The sequence below is a fragment of the Chenopodium quinoa genome, unplaced genomic scaffold, assembly GCF_001683475.1.
Source record: "Chenopodium quinoa cultivar QQ74 unplaced genomic scaffold, ASM168347v1, whole genome shotgun sequence".
In the NCBI taxonomy this organism is placed as follows: Eukaryota; Viridiplantae; Streptophyta; class Magnoliopsida; order Caryophyllales; family Amaranthaceae; genus Chenopodium; species Chenopodium quinoa.
This window is the reverse complement of record NW_018745286.1, coordinates 1,192,383-1,209,795: the sequence shown is the minus strand read 5'-3', so window position 1 is coordinate 1,209,795 and position 17,413 is coordinate 1,192,383. Positions and strand designations below refer to the sequence as shown.

At 36.2% G+C, this 17,413-nt stretch overlaps 1 protein-coding gene across 1 annotated transcript; it reads right to left on the bottom strand.

The window, feature by feature from the left end:
- Positions 1 to 457: 457 nt before the first annotated feature.
- LOC110711952 (ABC transporter F family member 4-like) lies at positions 458 to 5,032 on the bottom strand. Its single transcript, XM_021890389.1, has 4 exons — positions 4,129 to 5,032; positions 2,091 to 2,175; positions 1,147 to 1,188; positions 458 to 1,000 (listed from the first exon to the last, which is right to left on the bottom strand). Exons 1-4 carry the CDS (start codon positions 4,663 to 4,665, stop codon positions 927 to 929), a joined length of 738 nt encoding a protein of 245 aa, XP_021746081.1. The 5' UTR covers positions 4,666 to 5,032; the 3' UTR covers positions 458 to 926.
- Between the last annotated feature and the right edge of the window lie 12,381 nt (positions 5,033 to 17,413).

The window sequence follows — 17,413 nt, the reverse complement described above, 5'->3', positions numbered from 1 at the left end:
AGTCATGATCAGTTTCAGGTAAAATTTTCGGATCGGGTCAGCTTTTGACAACTTTACTGCAAGGGGGGTGGGATTCGATTAGGAATGGTGGAAATTAGGGGAAATTGATTTGGGAATTTTCTGAATTTGGGGGCGCGTGGCTGGGTGCATTCTATAAAAGTAGTTCTATACTTAATACATTACAGTACGGCTCAAGTGTTCTAATCCAATTAAGTAAGATGATTAATCAGACATGGGCTCTAAGGGTTAGGCTTCAAAATAGACACGCTCTAACTAAATTTTTTTAAAAATAGGTTATAGGTTATAACTTATATAGGCTGTATACACTCAGTTTTTTTTAACATCGACTGCAAAATACATTAGCAAATGATGCTACCGGGCAAGCCCCAAGCCGAACTCAGTACATCAGTGTAGAGATCTTCTACAAGCAACAAAGCTTGTTGACTCAATTAAGTACTGAGTTATCCATGTCAGCATGCTGTATTAGGAATAACTGGAATTAGCATCTTATTTACAGTGTTTCTTCAGTTTTCTAGTTTAATGATGTTACTGTTAAGACTTCTCTGAATAAACACATGCACCTGAGCTACTACATGAAGTTAATCCTTTGCCAAGTCCAATGTAACTTAAGTTCTACAATGCGCAGATGATACAAAGTAAACAATACCATCACAGAAGGCTGATTTTTCCAGATAGACATGTATTACCCTAGATACAACCCTCTGCAAAGATGCAAGTCTCCCCGCACACTAACTACAGCATGGACGTCTTTCAAAATTTGGCTGAGCAGGATGCAAACCTGAATCCATTTCTTCAGGATGATGTGACACATACAATCGTATTCCATCCCCTCCCTCCTGCCTGGTTAAAAGAAAGATACTATAGACACATGTAAAATAAAAAAGAAAAACTGCAGTACGTCTTTGCTAGCCAGGTAGGGTCTCTGCAGGTTTTCTTTCAGCCAAGGCCTTCTCAGCTGTTATTTTCTCAGGAACAAAATCTGGTTAAGAACAATAAATCAACATTTTAAAGTACCACAGAATGTATCAAGTGGTCAAAAAATTCATCGAAAGGCTAAATGAACAATCTATTATTTGTATTCAAGTACCAAGGTTGGCAAAAGTGAAGAATAAGGGTTGGGAGTACCTGAAAGGAAGTCGAGCCTCTTCTCTTTACAGACAACAGAGGCTGAAAAAGACAGAAACGACTATAAGACTTTCTCCATGCAATAAAGCAACTAAAATTAACACAAAGCAACAGGCAAGTGCTAGGCAAGTCACTACAATATCCAAACTTTAAGCCAGAGTCCACTACCAAAAAAGAATGCCAGCAGCATAATGACAAGTGCTGCTTCCATAGTCATGCAAAATGCTTAGGACTACTTACATTTACACATCTTTCTCCTCCCCCCACTCAAGTCATCTTTATCTCTCGATTTTCACTTATTGTTATTAGCATAAAGGCTAAATGTTCTATGATCTTTCTTTTTTTCTTTTGTTTTCTAGTATGCCTGGTCCATTTATGTAGTAAAATTACAGAGGTCACTTTTATGAGGACTAGTGAAGATGTTAAACACTAACAATAATCAGTTTGCAAAAGAAGATTGTCAAAATTTGAGTATGACCTTAGGGCTTACATTATTTAGGAAAATAAATAAATTAATAAATTAATAAATAAATAAAATCTGAATTACAACACAACGATCATCTTTTGCTGTTGACATCCAGCCTAAGACCAATCACCATCTGAAAGCTGCTCTCATCCAGCCTTATATCAGCAGCATTCAAAAGCTTTGAATCATTGCTGGTTCTCATGGATCAGTAGACCTCATTGCAGAGACTAACTTCATATATATCATAATTATCAGCTAGTAACGCAATTTCTGCGTACACTGTACTAACAATGATTTTGCTTCTGAGTCAAGGCTTTCATGAATAAACCTTATCTCAATAGCACCTTCCTATGTTCCACCGCTAGTGGCAAAAAGATACTTTGTATCTTGCTACACTACCTATACTGTAGCTTCTTAATAATAGCTACAACTGAGTACTCAACAAAAGTGACAACTGATTGTAGCAAAGAGATCTTACCAAGGTGCTTGTAGCCAACGAAGCTCTTACGATCTTCAACAGCAAAGTCATACGCATCTTTTGAGAATAGTTCAATTAACTTTTCCTGCAACCAACAATAGAAACAAAAATAAGCATTAAGAACAGAAATATAACAAACTTAAGCATGAAACTGTTATATAATTGTTCCAAACAATAATAATTGTGGCAACTTCTCCATATTCTGTCTTGCCAAACCATGAATCTGGGGAAAAAAATTTATGACTTATTTTTCTTATATAAATCAAAAGCGTTAGCACATCCTACAGAATTTCAGTTTACGGTTTTTCCTTTTTTTGTTTGGTATTATATTTCTTCATTTCCAAATCCGATTAGTGAACAATACTCTACAATCCACAACTGTTGATTTCTCTTTTATGTTTTGCAAGAAAAGGCAAACTGGTATAATAGAATTGTTTCTTGGCAAAAATAAGACTAAAGATTATAAAAGTGAGGACTTAGAAGTTAGAGATCTGAGATATCAAAATATTCACAACTCACTAGGGCAAGACAACAAGCCACCAGATTATATAAAGGTAGAATCAAGTGTTCCATGAATTAGGAGTTATTGCTAAAAGTTTGTGAAAGGGGATAACAATTATCAGTATATTATTGTTAGAATGTCTAACATCAGCCAATGCTATTCAATTTCAAGTTAGTCATCAACCTTCTATTTCTCTCATTCTAATTAAAGAAAATCATGTTAGGAGGAAAAGAGAAAGTGTACACTGAAGCATCCATAAAACAGCATCTATGAAATGCATACCACCTACTAGTCATAACGATATATTTGAACTTTAAAAGTGATAGTTCACTTTCCCTGTATACATAAGGTATAGAAATCGATGCATACAGCCACTAGTCATAAAGTATACTTTAAAAATGATAGTTCACTTTCCCTGTATAGATAAGTCATAGGAGTAGAACTGATAGGTCTAGAATCCAAATTTCAAAAATTTGAATCTTAATACTCAGAGAAACAACATATTCAGCTAAGATGATATCATGTATTCATGCATCACAAGAAGTTTTCCCAAATTCAGAAATCCAATATTGTATACTGAATGTTTACTCATGTAACCTGCTTGCTCGATAGTTCGATACCGTACATAATTATCATCATTCCTCAATATGTACCCATCTTTGTCCACCTAACCTGTCAGTCTATCACATCTTTAAATCAGCTCTCTTACCCTTCTTAACTGCAACCTGATGTTCTCAGCCAACAAATATTCACCTTTCTGTCTCCTTCTCCCTCTATCTCTGTCAACCTCATTATCCAACAGTACGGTGAATACAACTTCAGACCTCCACACTTGCATGTTGAGCAACCTAGAGCCCCGATACACCATCATAAAAAATATGAGAAGGCTACAATTATTCATCTTCCAAGTTCCAACCAACCATTTACAACCTTAATTAGAGTATTAGACTCCACTTGACAGCAATTTTGAGGCTCCACAAACTATTCTTGTTAAAAAATAACCAACCAATTTCATATTGTATGATTTTACTTAAAATCCTTGCATATACACTCACAAATTGGTGCCCAACAATTGCCTTTTCTTCTCCATCTAAACCAATAACTTCATCCACTCCCTCACACAGCAACATTATGCATAACATTCCCTTCTTAACCGACACCAAAGGCCACTTCCTAAAAGTACGATTTTTCTGTAACCTCTCCAACCCCCAATAAACTACAATTCTCCAATTACCAACCATGATCCCAAACCTTTCCCTAATCCAATTAATACAATATCACTAAATAATCAATAACTTCGCAACAACAAATTCTCAATCAATTAGTCCAACACATAGCAAACCCTAACAGTATTGAGTAAACAAATTGCAGCAACTGGAAGCAGACATACACAAAATTCAGAATAAATTTAATTAAACACAAACCCAGAATAAATAAAACAAATTAAGCAAAACCCACTTCAAAATCAAACAAATTCAACCAAAAATTCAATTCAAAAATCAATAAAATATAGGAAAAAGAGGAGAGAGAAAGTACAGCAGCTTTGTTGATGAGAAAAACAGCTTCACCACTGATCTTGGAATCAGAGGAAACACCCTCACTCTTAATAATCCGAAATATTCGATTCGTCGGAAACACACACTCAGAATTCTCTTCCTTCTCCTCCTCCTTTCCCTTCCTCTGATTTTTCGCCATTGTCGCCGTCTTCGGCTTCTTCTCCTTCTTCACATCCTCCACATTCCTCTCTTCTCCCCCATTCTCCGCCTTCCTTTTCTGCTTCTGGGTTTGATCCTTTCCTTCATTCTCAATCTTCACCTTCTTCTCCTCTTTCTTCTTCTTATTATTCTGGGTTGTTGTGGGAGATGTTTTCTTCTTGTTGACAACAATGGCGGATTTGGTGCCATTGCTACTTTTGGGTTTTCCATTTTGTTGTTGAGATGATGATTTGAGTTGTGAAATTAACAGTTCTTCTTCTTCATCCTCTGTCTTTCCACCATTGTTCTTGTTGTTGTTGTTGTCGGTCTCCTTCTTCTTCCTTGAGAATGTCTTCTCAAATCTCTTTCCGCTGCTCATCTCTTTCTCCCTCTCTCTCTCTCTTTCTTCGAGCAGTAAAGAAGGAAAGGAAAGCAAATTGTAAGGGAGAATTGTGGTTGCAGAAGGAACCCAAATCAGGAGGTAGGCTCAACCAAAGTTATGTTATGTTATGAGGTTTCAAAACCAAGCATATGGGTATTGAAGTCAATTTACCTAAACTTGAATCGATTCGATTCGATATAAAGTACGGAGTATCGGTAATTTTTCATTGTAAGGTAAGAAGTAAACACTTTTAGGAATCCATCTTCACAAGGAAATACATTAGCATAGTATATCGAAGATCATTATTAATGTTGACGGTTAAATAACAAATTGCCGTTTTCTGCCTTTGCCAACCTGAAATGCCTTCAACGGTTCTACTTGATATTAGGAAGAATGGAAGTACTTTTATTATTCGTAATGTTTTATATGTTCTTATACAAGCTATTCTCCATGTCCATAAGCTTGTTGTTCAAGCAAGATTAGATGGGATTAGAAGAGCCATTTAGGACCCTATTTTGTGACTGTAAATATAATTTATCTTTTTTTAAAAAAAAAAAAACAAGGGAATCATAATACGAAATATATCATAAGAAAGAATCGAGAACAAGCTAAAGTTATTACAAATTAAACATCTATAATATGCATAGTATAAATTACTAAATGATCTACATTATTAGCCATCTAATCTTCCGTGTAAATTGTTTCTCAATAAACACTTAAATACGATGAATACTCCAACTGTGAAATTGAAGGAAAGAAGGAAACGTGTATATATGCTCGATTTGCTAAGGGATTGCCCAAGTGTCATTTATTGAGTTAGGAACTAATAGATTACACCTTCAATATAAATGTGTATGAATTTCTTGTTTATGATGTCTAACAAAGATACTAGAATTATTAACACCTTTGTTATTTTATCTAATAAAGATATTGCTCCTATAATAGTGCCAACGTCTTCTGATAAAATAATAATAATAATAAAAATAGATTTGTGTTGTGCTTGATCTAAAGAACCACGTCTTTGTACTGTCATTTTAGGAGGGCTTATACTCCTCCTATTGCCGTATGGTTTTGGGATGGAACTTCCTCTGGTCTTGTGAAATGGACTCTCTCTCATGGTTACGGGTGCAGCTTAGACCCGTTTTTAACATGGTGCCAGAGCCAGGTTCACGGTGTGGGACCTCTGATGGCTTTGAGTAATGAGTACAGTGGGCCAAATTTAGTGAGTCCATGTGAAGGAGAGTGAAAAAATGCACTCTAGCCCATGAAACATCACATGAGACAAAAATTTAAGGGACCTTACATGTGAGGGAGAGTGTTGAAGTATAAACTTCCCAAACAACACATGTAAGTGTCCCTCATTGAGAAAAAAAGAGAGAGTTACACACTTTATAAGGCTAAGGGGCTACTCCTCCTATTGCCATATGGTTTTGGGATGGAAGTTCCTTTGATCTTGTGAAGTGGACTCTCTCTCATGGTTGCGGGTGCGGCCCAAACCCATATTTACACAAACCAAGAGAGAATCTACTTCACAAGACCAAAGGAGGTTCCATCCCAAAACCATATGGCAATAGGAGGTTTAGCCCTTAGCCCTATAAAGTGTTTGCCTTTCTCAAATTTTATCAATGTGAGACGCTTACATGTGTTATTTGGTAGGATATATTTCAACACTCCCCTTCACATGTAAGGTCCCTTTAACTCAAGGATCACTTTATCCGAATCAATTTGGCTCAGAATACTTAATGCTATTAAAGGTCCCAAACCATGAGCCTAGCTCTGATATCATGTACAACTTTGTAGAGAGAGAGAATGAAAATGTAGAATGAAGATTTTATTTTAGAAGATTATTGTAGAAATAAATCTTCAACTATCATTATGATTGTACACTATATACAAGAGTTAGTTACAACTATTTAACTTTATAAGGAAATAAAATAATAAATGTTGTAACAAATCCAATAGTCCAAGCTTGGAACTCAATAATATGTGCTGCGTTGAAGCTAGAGGTTTGGTAAGAACATTTGCAAGCTGCTTGATAGAAGGAACATGAGCAGTTTGTAGAAAACCTTCTTCAACCTATTCTCTGACATAATGCATATCCCTCTTCAAATGTTTTGTCTTCTCATGATACATGGGATTCTGAGCAAGATGCTCAGCAGAGATATTATTACAATAAAGTGTAACAGGTAATTGAATTTGAACTTTGAAATCCTCAAGCAAACCATGAATCCAAACAAGTTCACTAGCTGTTAAAGACATGCATGTTCCTATACTCTGCCTCTGCTCAAAATTTAATTACACTACGTTGCTTCTTGGTCTTCATGACACCAAGTTTAACCCAAGAAAGACATGTAAACACTAAATTTTGATCATATATTATTATTATTATTATTATTATTATTATTATTATTATTATTATTAATGTTTTATTCAAGGTACGTTCGTGTACTTGGTAATTATTTGAATATCTCCAAAATAATATCAGCAAGATCCTAGGCATGATAATATGTAAATAACGTAAAGTGAAAGAGATTACGCACCAAAATCATCATCATTATAATAAAGAAATATCTCCAAAATATTATTAGCAAGATCCCAGACATGATACTAAACGGATTAATAACAATCTGTACTTTTTTTATATAATTTTTATGTAGTAGTTTAGAAGTACAAATTGTAACATGTACCAATTGCAATATCTCCAAAATAAGTATGGATATTCGACTAACCCAATTTTATTGGAATTCGGATTTTGTATGAGTCTTATCTTCTAAAAAACATTGCGCAGTGATGAATCCATCGCACAGCGATATCCCCATCTATTGCGACGCGATGAATCCATCACCACGCGTTGAAACCTGTTTTATTTCGGATAGAATAATTCGGAGATATTGCTTTATTATTGTGATTATTATGCCAAGTATAATTAATATTTAAATAACGTAAAGTGAAAGAGATTACGCACCAAAACTCTTGGAACGTATATACCTTGAGTATGAACATATAGGGGGAATTATGCGACTTTATATTTGACCATAACTTCTACTGGGAGTACAAGACGCTGTATATTCCTTTTTATTACGCGCAAGAATTCCGCCACTTACGAGTGGTTTCTTTTATACTGGCACGGTTAGCTCCCGTGTTAGTACCCCTTTATTGGGGCAGGTTAGGGGGAAACCCGTTCGATGCATAATCAAATTAAATGGACATTGGTATTTGTCTAGTTAAGTGTTGAATGTCTTGTATGCTTGTTTACAGGTGCAACAAGGTAAGTTGTGTGATGATAGGATGAAAGCATGTTAGTGTGTTTTAGTTACGCTTATGTACTCAGCATTGCTGATTGTGTGTTGTATGTTTGTTTGGACTTTTCTTTACCTTGGCCCTATGACGACCCATTTCTAATGGCGAGTGGTGGGGACAAGTAGAGAGAAGTTTTTCAGGTAATGAAGCATTTTAATGATGGGCATGAGTGAAGAGCAAATCATGCTTAGTTTCTATAGGAATATGATGTGTTTTATTTGCTTTGAATATTATTTATTTTATTATGCTCATGAGACTAACACAAAGGTTTTCAATATTGTTTGATTTTAAGGGCCTACAATGATTCCATTGTAGGTTTGACTTTGTTTGACTTTACTTTCGTTTGGTTTGACTTTTGAGTTGACTTGTTTTGAATGGTTATAAAGAAAGTCTTCCGCTGTGTGTCTTTGATATTTGCCTTAGCCGTTTTTAAGGTGGCGGTAATGTCTTAGATTTTCCTATTTCGTATTTCAAAAAGGGAAAAACAGGTATTTTAAAGGAAAAGAATTTCTAGGGTGTTACAATAAGCATAAAAAGGCCCGCATGGAAAAGACCATCCGTAATGCGTCAAAAGCATAGGAATTTTACACGTAGGAAAATTGAGAAATATCTTTCACAACTAGAATAAAAAAAAAATACTATGAAAAATCGGAAAATTCTGAGAACACAGAAAGCTGCCGCGAAGTGTAGGAACTGTCGCGAGACGACAGTGTCCACCGCCGTGCGATGGCTTCATCGCTACGTGATGGGGTCATCACTGTGCGATGAACCCTGTTTTCTTGCACCGAGTTCTTCCTACATCGAGCTAGATATCTGCCTTCTTGTTTTGACCGATTTTAGTACTATTTGACCGATTCTACTTCCTGATTGAGATTTTCCTTCTTTTCTGAAACCCATATGTTTTCACATATGGCTTTAGCCCTTGGGAATTCACGCTCTATCTACCCAATCGAAGCTCCGTGCAACCACGGGTACATCCGATTTTGTGAATTCACCCTACCATGGAAGCAAGTCTATTTTGCGAGGTCCCATCCATACGTGCCAACCCTTTCAAAGGTAAGGCTTCCGTGCGATGCATCCGGACTCATAACCATGGATCCTCTTTGACTACCATAATCCTTGAACTTTAGAGAACTAGAGCGTTGGTTAGGTTACAAACTCATTGCATCATGTTGTGACTACTTGACTATTTGTGCATCTCTTACTTGTGCATACTTGCTTGTGACTAAACTAACTGTTTGTGTTGACTTGTGTTATGAATGAAGTCTAAACAAACTAATTAATGACTAAAAAGGACTTTGCTTAACTAATTGATTAATTAATTTGAACTTATAAATATGTCTAAAATTAAGTCATAGTTCCTTTTTTACTTTGAATCAACCCGGATTTTTTATTTCCGTATCCTGCACAAGCGTCAACTTATTTTGGTCATAGCCGGAGTTCTAGAAAGAGTTACATGTTGTGAAACCTATGGATCTGTAGCCCAGAGTTTTATCTTTCATTTGGAATTGGTTTAGTACCAATAAGATTCACAGATCAAAAGTTATGATCAAAATACTACATCCTGTCCAGTTTAGGAGTTCTTGTTAACATCCAACCTTTTTTTTTATTTCTTTTCGTGTCAAGTTTAAATTTCATAATTAACCTATTTAATGAATAACGAAGTCTTTTTTTTAGTCTTATTTGAGTCTAATCATGTAGTCACATGGTCATTACACGAGTCTAGAACATATCATTTTCACTCATGAGTCTTAGCACACCTTGTACATACTTTTTCACACCACGACCATGTCTTAGGTCCATGCATGAGCCGTCATTTGAGTTGAGGGTCCGTCCTATTCCGGAAATTTCAAAATATCTTTCCATTTTCTTTCACATCACTTTTCATACATTACATACCTCACACCATACTTCTTATAACACTTTCCACATTCACATACCTTCATCTTACATGCTTTCTCCATACATCATTCCCCTTATACACTATAATCTTTCCCATCTATGCATGTTGAATCGAGTTTGAGTCAAATAATTAACAATGAGTATCCATGGTTTCCCTTTCCATAACGTTTGGTCAAGGAGAGAAGGGCACTTAATCAAGGACAACACCTTTATACAAATACTACTTTTTGATAGATCGATTCGACAAAGAAGAAAGTTCAAAATAATGGCCAGTCAAGAAGAATTCGAGAAACTTCAACAAACTGTCAATGGACTTGCTGAAAAGCTCAAAGGACTTACCACTCAAATCAATGACCCTAACAAGCAAATACCAGTCGAAACCATCAAGCGTATAAAGGATAACTTGAGTCAATTATCCAATGACTACAAGTACTTTGAGATAAATTCTAAAGGGGTCTCGGTGGACAAGGAACTTCTTCCGCAAAAGTTCAATGCCAATGACATCCCTAAGTTCAAGCTAACTGACAATCCTTAATTTTACCTGAGAGCTTTTGAAACAATCATGGGAATCAAGGGGGTTGATAAGAAAGCTTTTCCCCCACATTTCTCTCTTTCCTTGGAGTCAGTATGTCAACAACGGTTTTTTTTTCTATGGACTCTGAGAAAAAGGCTACTTGGGATTCTATTACACATGCTTTCATCGATAGATACAAATGTAATATTCAAGTAGAAACCGATCATAGGGAACTTGAATTGCTTAAACAAAAAGACAATGAAGGTTTCATTGCATTCTACAATAGATGGAAAGAAACTTCTGCTAAGCTAATCGAAGTTCCAAGTGAGAAGGAATCTGTAAGGATGTTCATTAAGAACCTCCAAGAGAAGTATCAAAAACATTTAAAATATCAACCTTTAAGCACCTTGAAAGCTGTCTATGACATACGCATTAACATCGAAGATGACCTCTTGAAGGGTAGTCACAATGGCAACAATAATGGCAAGGGCAGGAAGAACGACAATCCTAGTTCTGCTTCTTCCCATATTAACTACATTAACAACATCGATGACGATGAAATCTAGGCCCTTGATAAAAACGCCTCAAAAGCCCATAAACCCTATTGGAATGTCCTATGATGTTGCTTTCGATCATCTCTACGATCGAGCATTAATCAAACCTATTGGTCCCACTGAGGATCCATCACCAGAAAAGCGAACTTCAAGATGGAATCCTAACTCCTACTGTAAGTACCATCGAGGAAATGGTCATACCACAGATGAATGTTACAGGTTTCAAAACCCTCATTCAAGATCTTATCGATGCAAACAAGCTTCCATTCCCTCCAGCTGGTAAGAAGACCGAGTGATGATAAGCACACAACACGAGGCGGGCTTCAACGACAATATTTCATGATTCTTTTCTTATTTTTGATTTCTCTTCCCCGAGAAGTCTAGCAAAGGCGCCCTTCATTTTTCCTTAGATTTCTTAGAGTTTGTTTTCACCCTTTTTCCATTTTTAATAAAATGAGCATTTTATTTCTTTGCATATGATCATTGCATTTCATTTCATTAAAAAAAAAAAAATCACGCCGAACTAAGCACAACGTATACTAATGATTTGAGGCACCCCTTGTAGCCACCTCATGTCACCTTTACCCTTTCGAATATGCAATCTCTTTCTTGACAAAAACACTTTGAGCCTCGTCTAACGATAAACTTTTTATTTTTTCAACCCACATTTACATAACCTTGGGATGGGATGGCGTGCAACTTAGGAAAATTTTCATAGTAAAAGCTTGAGTAATTTTTACCGAAGTTTAAAAATTTCAAAAGTTCAAAAAAGTAATAAAGTGTGCAAAAGGGCAAGTGTTCCAATGTCATTGATATGAACACGTCTCAGATTGCGTCTCTTATCGAGTGCTCGGTACCGTGCCTGAGAAACATGAATGCCAAGTGAGTGATAGACTGCATAATCGGGATTGCCCACACTTATAAAAAAAGATTCGAATATGAAAAAATGCAAAAGTGAAAAAACGAGAGTAAAAAAATAATAAAGAGAAAAATGAGTTCAAAAGTGAGAAACCTCAAGCATACAAATACCAAGATTCAAACGCAAGGTTGCACACCTTGGGGGCTTATATTGGAGAGAGCTTTTATCCCTTCTTCTTCAAACCTTTAGCCTAACCCCGTTACAACCCTTAAAAAGACCTCCTTGAGGTATACACACACTTGTGCGAGGTTCGGCTAGAGCAACGTTCAGCCTGATTCCTAACGAATACGTAGGCAATCTTACATTGGGGTGTGGCCGTAATAAAAATACATTCACTCACATTCATGCATGATCATATCAAGGGATCTCCAATGTGCATCCCTATCCATTTAGAGCTAGACTTGGGGGCTTGATCCTTACTTCATTAGCCTACCCAGCCTAAGAGTCACAAATATTTGGCTCTTCTCAAAATATTTTCCACACCCATAGCCTTTGCGGCCTAACTATAGTGTCACTTTTACGCACATCACAAATACATAGCCAAATAATCCTTCCCTTATGAACCCTTTGTCATGAAATCTTGATACAACTTTGAAGCATGCCTTGTCATCTTAGAATAATTCATTACTCATAATCATTATTGCATCACAATGTATGAAGTACTTAGCCTCCGTGCCTAAGTTACCCAAATACTTTCTTTATCGAATCATTAATTAAGATAGTCCAGGATGCTACAATCCTTGCACCACGTGATACAACATCAACGCATACGCTTGATTAAGCTCATTCAACATGCACCATCGCTTGATTCATTCTTTTCATCTCTTTTTCCATTTGGGAAAGTTCAAAACCTTCATCTTTCACCAACACTTTACCTTCCTTCATTTCACGTCTTTCTTTTTTGGGAGAAAGTCGGTACCCTCCACAAAAATGACGGAAATTTTTTGTTTTTCTATATTTTCGAGTCACACGAGCATAATCACAACACAATGCACACACGAGTCATGCACATTGAGTCATGTCGTGTCATCACATCGAGTCGATCTAAGTACATTAAGCCTAACACAATGAGTCGAGTAACACCAAGCCTTGAGTCAACCTCAAGCCAATCAACTGTCAAGGTCCTTTGGCAAAATTTGATCTTTTTTTGCAGGGTTCAAGCACATCACCTATATGGCAATTTTTCCAAGATTGGGTGGTCATCTCAAATTGACAATGTTTCCAAGACTGGATTTTCGAGCACCTTTTTCATCTGGCAATTTTTCTAGGATTGGATTTTCATCTCCTATGACAATGTTTCCAAGAGTGGATTGTCGCGCATCTTCTTCAACTGACAATATTTACAAGATTGGATTGTCACCTCTAGAAATGTTTTTAAGAGTGGATTGTCGTGCTCCTTCTCCGTTTGGAAAATTTTTCCAAGTTTGGATTGTCATACATTCATCAAATCCTAGGCAATTTTTTCGATATTGGATTGTCATACACCCAGTTCCCTATGGCAAAATTTCCCAAAGGATTGTCGTAGGTCTTTATTCAACTTAATATTTCGGCAAAGGTTCCCCAACGTGGATTATCATTCATTTCAGAATTGGCAAATTTTCCCGAGACGGATTGTCGATCGACTCTTTTTTTGCAAATGTTCCACGGCGTGGATTGTCGATGGTGGCAATATTCTCCGAAAAGGATTGTCGCATAGCATCGGCAAATTTCCAAGCATTGACAACATTTCCTAGGATGGATTGTTAAGTGGCATTGACAACTTTCCCTAAAACGGATTGTCGCTCATCATTCAAGAATTGTGTTGACAACTGTTCCTAAAGAGGATTGTCATCACCCCCCAGATACTCATTTTTTCTCCATTAACTCCTTTATTTGTAGATTAACATTTTTCTGCAGGTATCGGCGTTAAAAAGAATGACTTAGGATCGCAGAACGTTCTGAATCATTCTCCGTCCCTATCGACTACTTTGACTTTTGTTTTCGAAACTTACGTTTCTCCAAACTCAGTCAAAGTGGGGGCTTCTGTAGACACCTGATTGTGTCTCCCCAAAACCAAACCTAGTGATGAGTACCTTTCACGTCTTTGATTAACAAGTTAGGTGAAGAGTTGAAGGGTCTCGTGAATTTCCCTTTAGCCTTGACCATTACTAACCTTACCAAGAATGTTTTAGACCAAAATCATTTATTTCGTGCCTTTAAACCCAAAATCATTCATTTCGTGTCCTAAAATCATTCTTTTCATGTCCTTTTTATAAAAACGTCCAAACCAGTTATTTTTGGTCCGTAATCTGGGTCCAATGATTGTGTAGTTGGATGAGGCTTGAAAAGAGATTTCCAACAGTATATTTAAAGCCTAAATCCGAGTTATAACGAAGAAGTTATGGCCAAAATACTAAACTGGGCCCAAACCGAACTTTATATGCGGATCCAATGATCATATGGAGGGTCCATTTATCTTAATTATATCTAAAATCATTAGGATTTATCTTAATCTTCTAGAAGGTTGTTTTAGATTCTAATTATCCTGTTTTGAAAAGATAATGATTAAGAATTTTATTTCGAATAAAACGAGTGTTTTTAATAGATTTTTAATTCTGATAAAATAAGGATAAGTACGGATATTCGACTAATCCAATTTTATTGGAAGTCGGATTATGTACGAGTCTTATCTTCTGAAAAGCATCGTGAGCGATGAATCCATCGCACAACGATATCCCCATCTCGACGCGATGAATCCATCGCCACGCAATGAAACCTGTTTTATTCCGGATAGAATTCGGATCTTTTTATGATCTTTCTCGTGTTTTTTCCTATAAATAGAGGTCATTTTCCCCCATTTTCAATAATCAACAAGCTTGATCACCAACAATCATCATCTAATCTTCTCTATAAGCTTTAAGCTTTTATTAGCTTAGCCTAAACACATCACAAACACACACCATACGTCCTTTACAAGACTCTAATACACCTAGCCAAGCTCAAAGTTGCCTTCGCCCTCGACGTGAAAGGTTGATAATTTTGAGGGTTTGGTCCCAAATTCATATTTCAGTTATTATTAATATTATTGTTTAATCTTTCTTGAAGTTACTAACGTGAGTATTGTTTTGATAGAAAGAGATACGAGGCATCAAAGTGAGTAATTTGATCTCCCTAATATTTATTCTTTTAATATAGAAATCATGCTTAGAATATTATTTTAATTTCTAGTATCATGTTAGGATGCTTAATTAATATTTCTAATATCATGTTCCTAGTATCATGTTTAGGATGTTAATTAATATTTCTAATATCATGTTGATTTCTAGTATCATGTTTAGGCTAAAGCTTTGATTTTTATTTAGTGACATGCTAGGGTTTGTTATTAATCCGTTTAGTATCATGCCTAGGATCTTGCTAATATTATTTTGAAGATATTGCTTTATTATTATGATGATGATTTGTTGTGTCGATTATACATTGCTTGATTATTTATGATTTATTGTTATTGCTTTATCACACCCTTTCTTGCTGGTTTAATTTAAGGGAATTTGTACTTGAAATCACCCTTAATAAGATAATTAATAGTTTGATTTAGGCCTAATATGATTTTAATTCAAGTGATCGCCAATAATAGATTTATTTGTGCATTAATAATCAACCCACGTAGATTAAATATGCTTAGGATTAATTTATTGTATGTATGTTGATCGGAAAGCGCACATGAATATCATAGGAATTAAGTAAAGGCCTATTTAGGGCGGGTTCAATCTCTTTTAGGTTGGATTCGTACCATCATCCCCGAATATCAAGTCATGGTTCCAAACCACTATGGAGTTAGCAATCTCTGTGATCTTGAATGGGGTGTAACCTTCACACCCGTGAACGGTTTACAAGTTCCTAAAACTTGTTGGCGACTCTTTTGCTCTAGCTTCTTTCCCTTTGGACGCCACCATGCTTATATGCATGATAACATTGGGGCTTAAAGTTGAGTGTTGAAATATTCCCTACAGATATCCAATTGCAACCAACCTTGCCTTGTACCTTTTTATAGAGCCATCAAGATTTAGTTTCACTTTATAAACCCACTTTGACCCTGTAGCCTTTTTACCATCATGTAAGATAATCAAATCCCAAGTATCATTGTCTTCTAGAGCCTTAAGTTCTTTCTCCACAGTAGCCACCCAATTAGGATCATTTGATGCCTGATTATAACTGACAAGCTCTATAGCTTTGCAAGAATTCACATTGAAGGATTGTGAATAGTATGAAGTAACATCTCTATGAGGAATGTAAGTGGTTTCAAAACCCTTATACTTACAGGAAGGCTTTATAGGCCTAAAAGAACGTCTCAAAGTATTGTCTTCAACAAAATCAGAATGAGAAACTGAATGATAAAAATGAATAGCAGCAGATCCAATATATGATGGTTCAGAGTTAACTGAATGTTGTATGAGAGGTGGCTGATCATGATGCAAATCATGATCATTATGAGAAGAATTATGTGAATAGTCTGGTTGCATGCCTTACCATAGCAACTCTTCTCACACCTACATTAATGATTAATAAGATATCAGGACAGTGTGGGTAGTTACTATGATCATAATTGAAAGACTTACAGAAAGAATACCTTCCAAGAGAGTTAGTATAAGGTAAGTCCTGTCTACACCAATTGTATTGTTGAATCTCTTAACAAAATTGTTGGTGTTCTCATCAGAGTATAGTTGTGGATCAAATTTCCACGTAGTCCATCTATCCAGTGGACCAACATCTTTGAACCACTTAACAGCACCAAGACTAGCAGCTTTTTGAATTTGTTCCAGAGCCTTCTTAAGTATGAAAGCAGAGTATGCATTTACCACTCCCCAAAATAGCGTGTGCATCAAAATCCCTGGGTATTCACTCTTGAAATTCTTGCACAAATGCCTCCCATAGTATCTCCTTGAGACTTTTGGCCACACTTGATCTAGGGAGGGATCAATACCCTTGTAAAAGATAAAGGTAAAAGGATAATATTAGACTTTATACATACATACATTAAACAAACCAAAAAAATTGTTTAAATCACTGACCTTTTGTCGATCTGACATAATTGTCCAATCATCCCTTCTTGTCTCAGTCAAGATTTGCATATTTGATGGAAAAACCAACACCAACTAGTCTTGCTCTTTAAGTCAACTACAACAGCAGCCACTGGGAAAATTTCATTGATCCCATCTAAGGAGAAGGCTGACAGTAGAACACCACCATAATTTCCTTTCAAGTGGCAGCCATTCACTCCCACTAACCCCCTGCAAACTTGAATTGCAAAGGATGTTCAGGTTGCTGTAAGGCTTTCCATGTGTAAAAAGATATTGACCCAGGTTTTTTTCTTTCAATAAGACACAATACCCATTTAACTTCTGGTAAGAGTCATCATGACCACCTTGTATCATTTTCATGGCCAGGGCTTTCATCTTGTACAAGTTGGAAGTAGCCATAGTCAGCCCAAATCTCTCCCACAACAGACTATTAAGGGCTTTCCCTTTGATATCAGGACTTGCTTTTATGTCCTCTAAAAGTTTCTTAGCTTCCCACTCA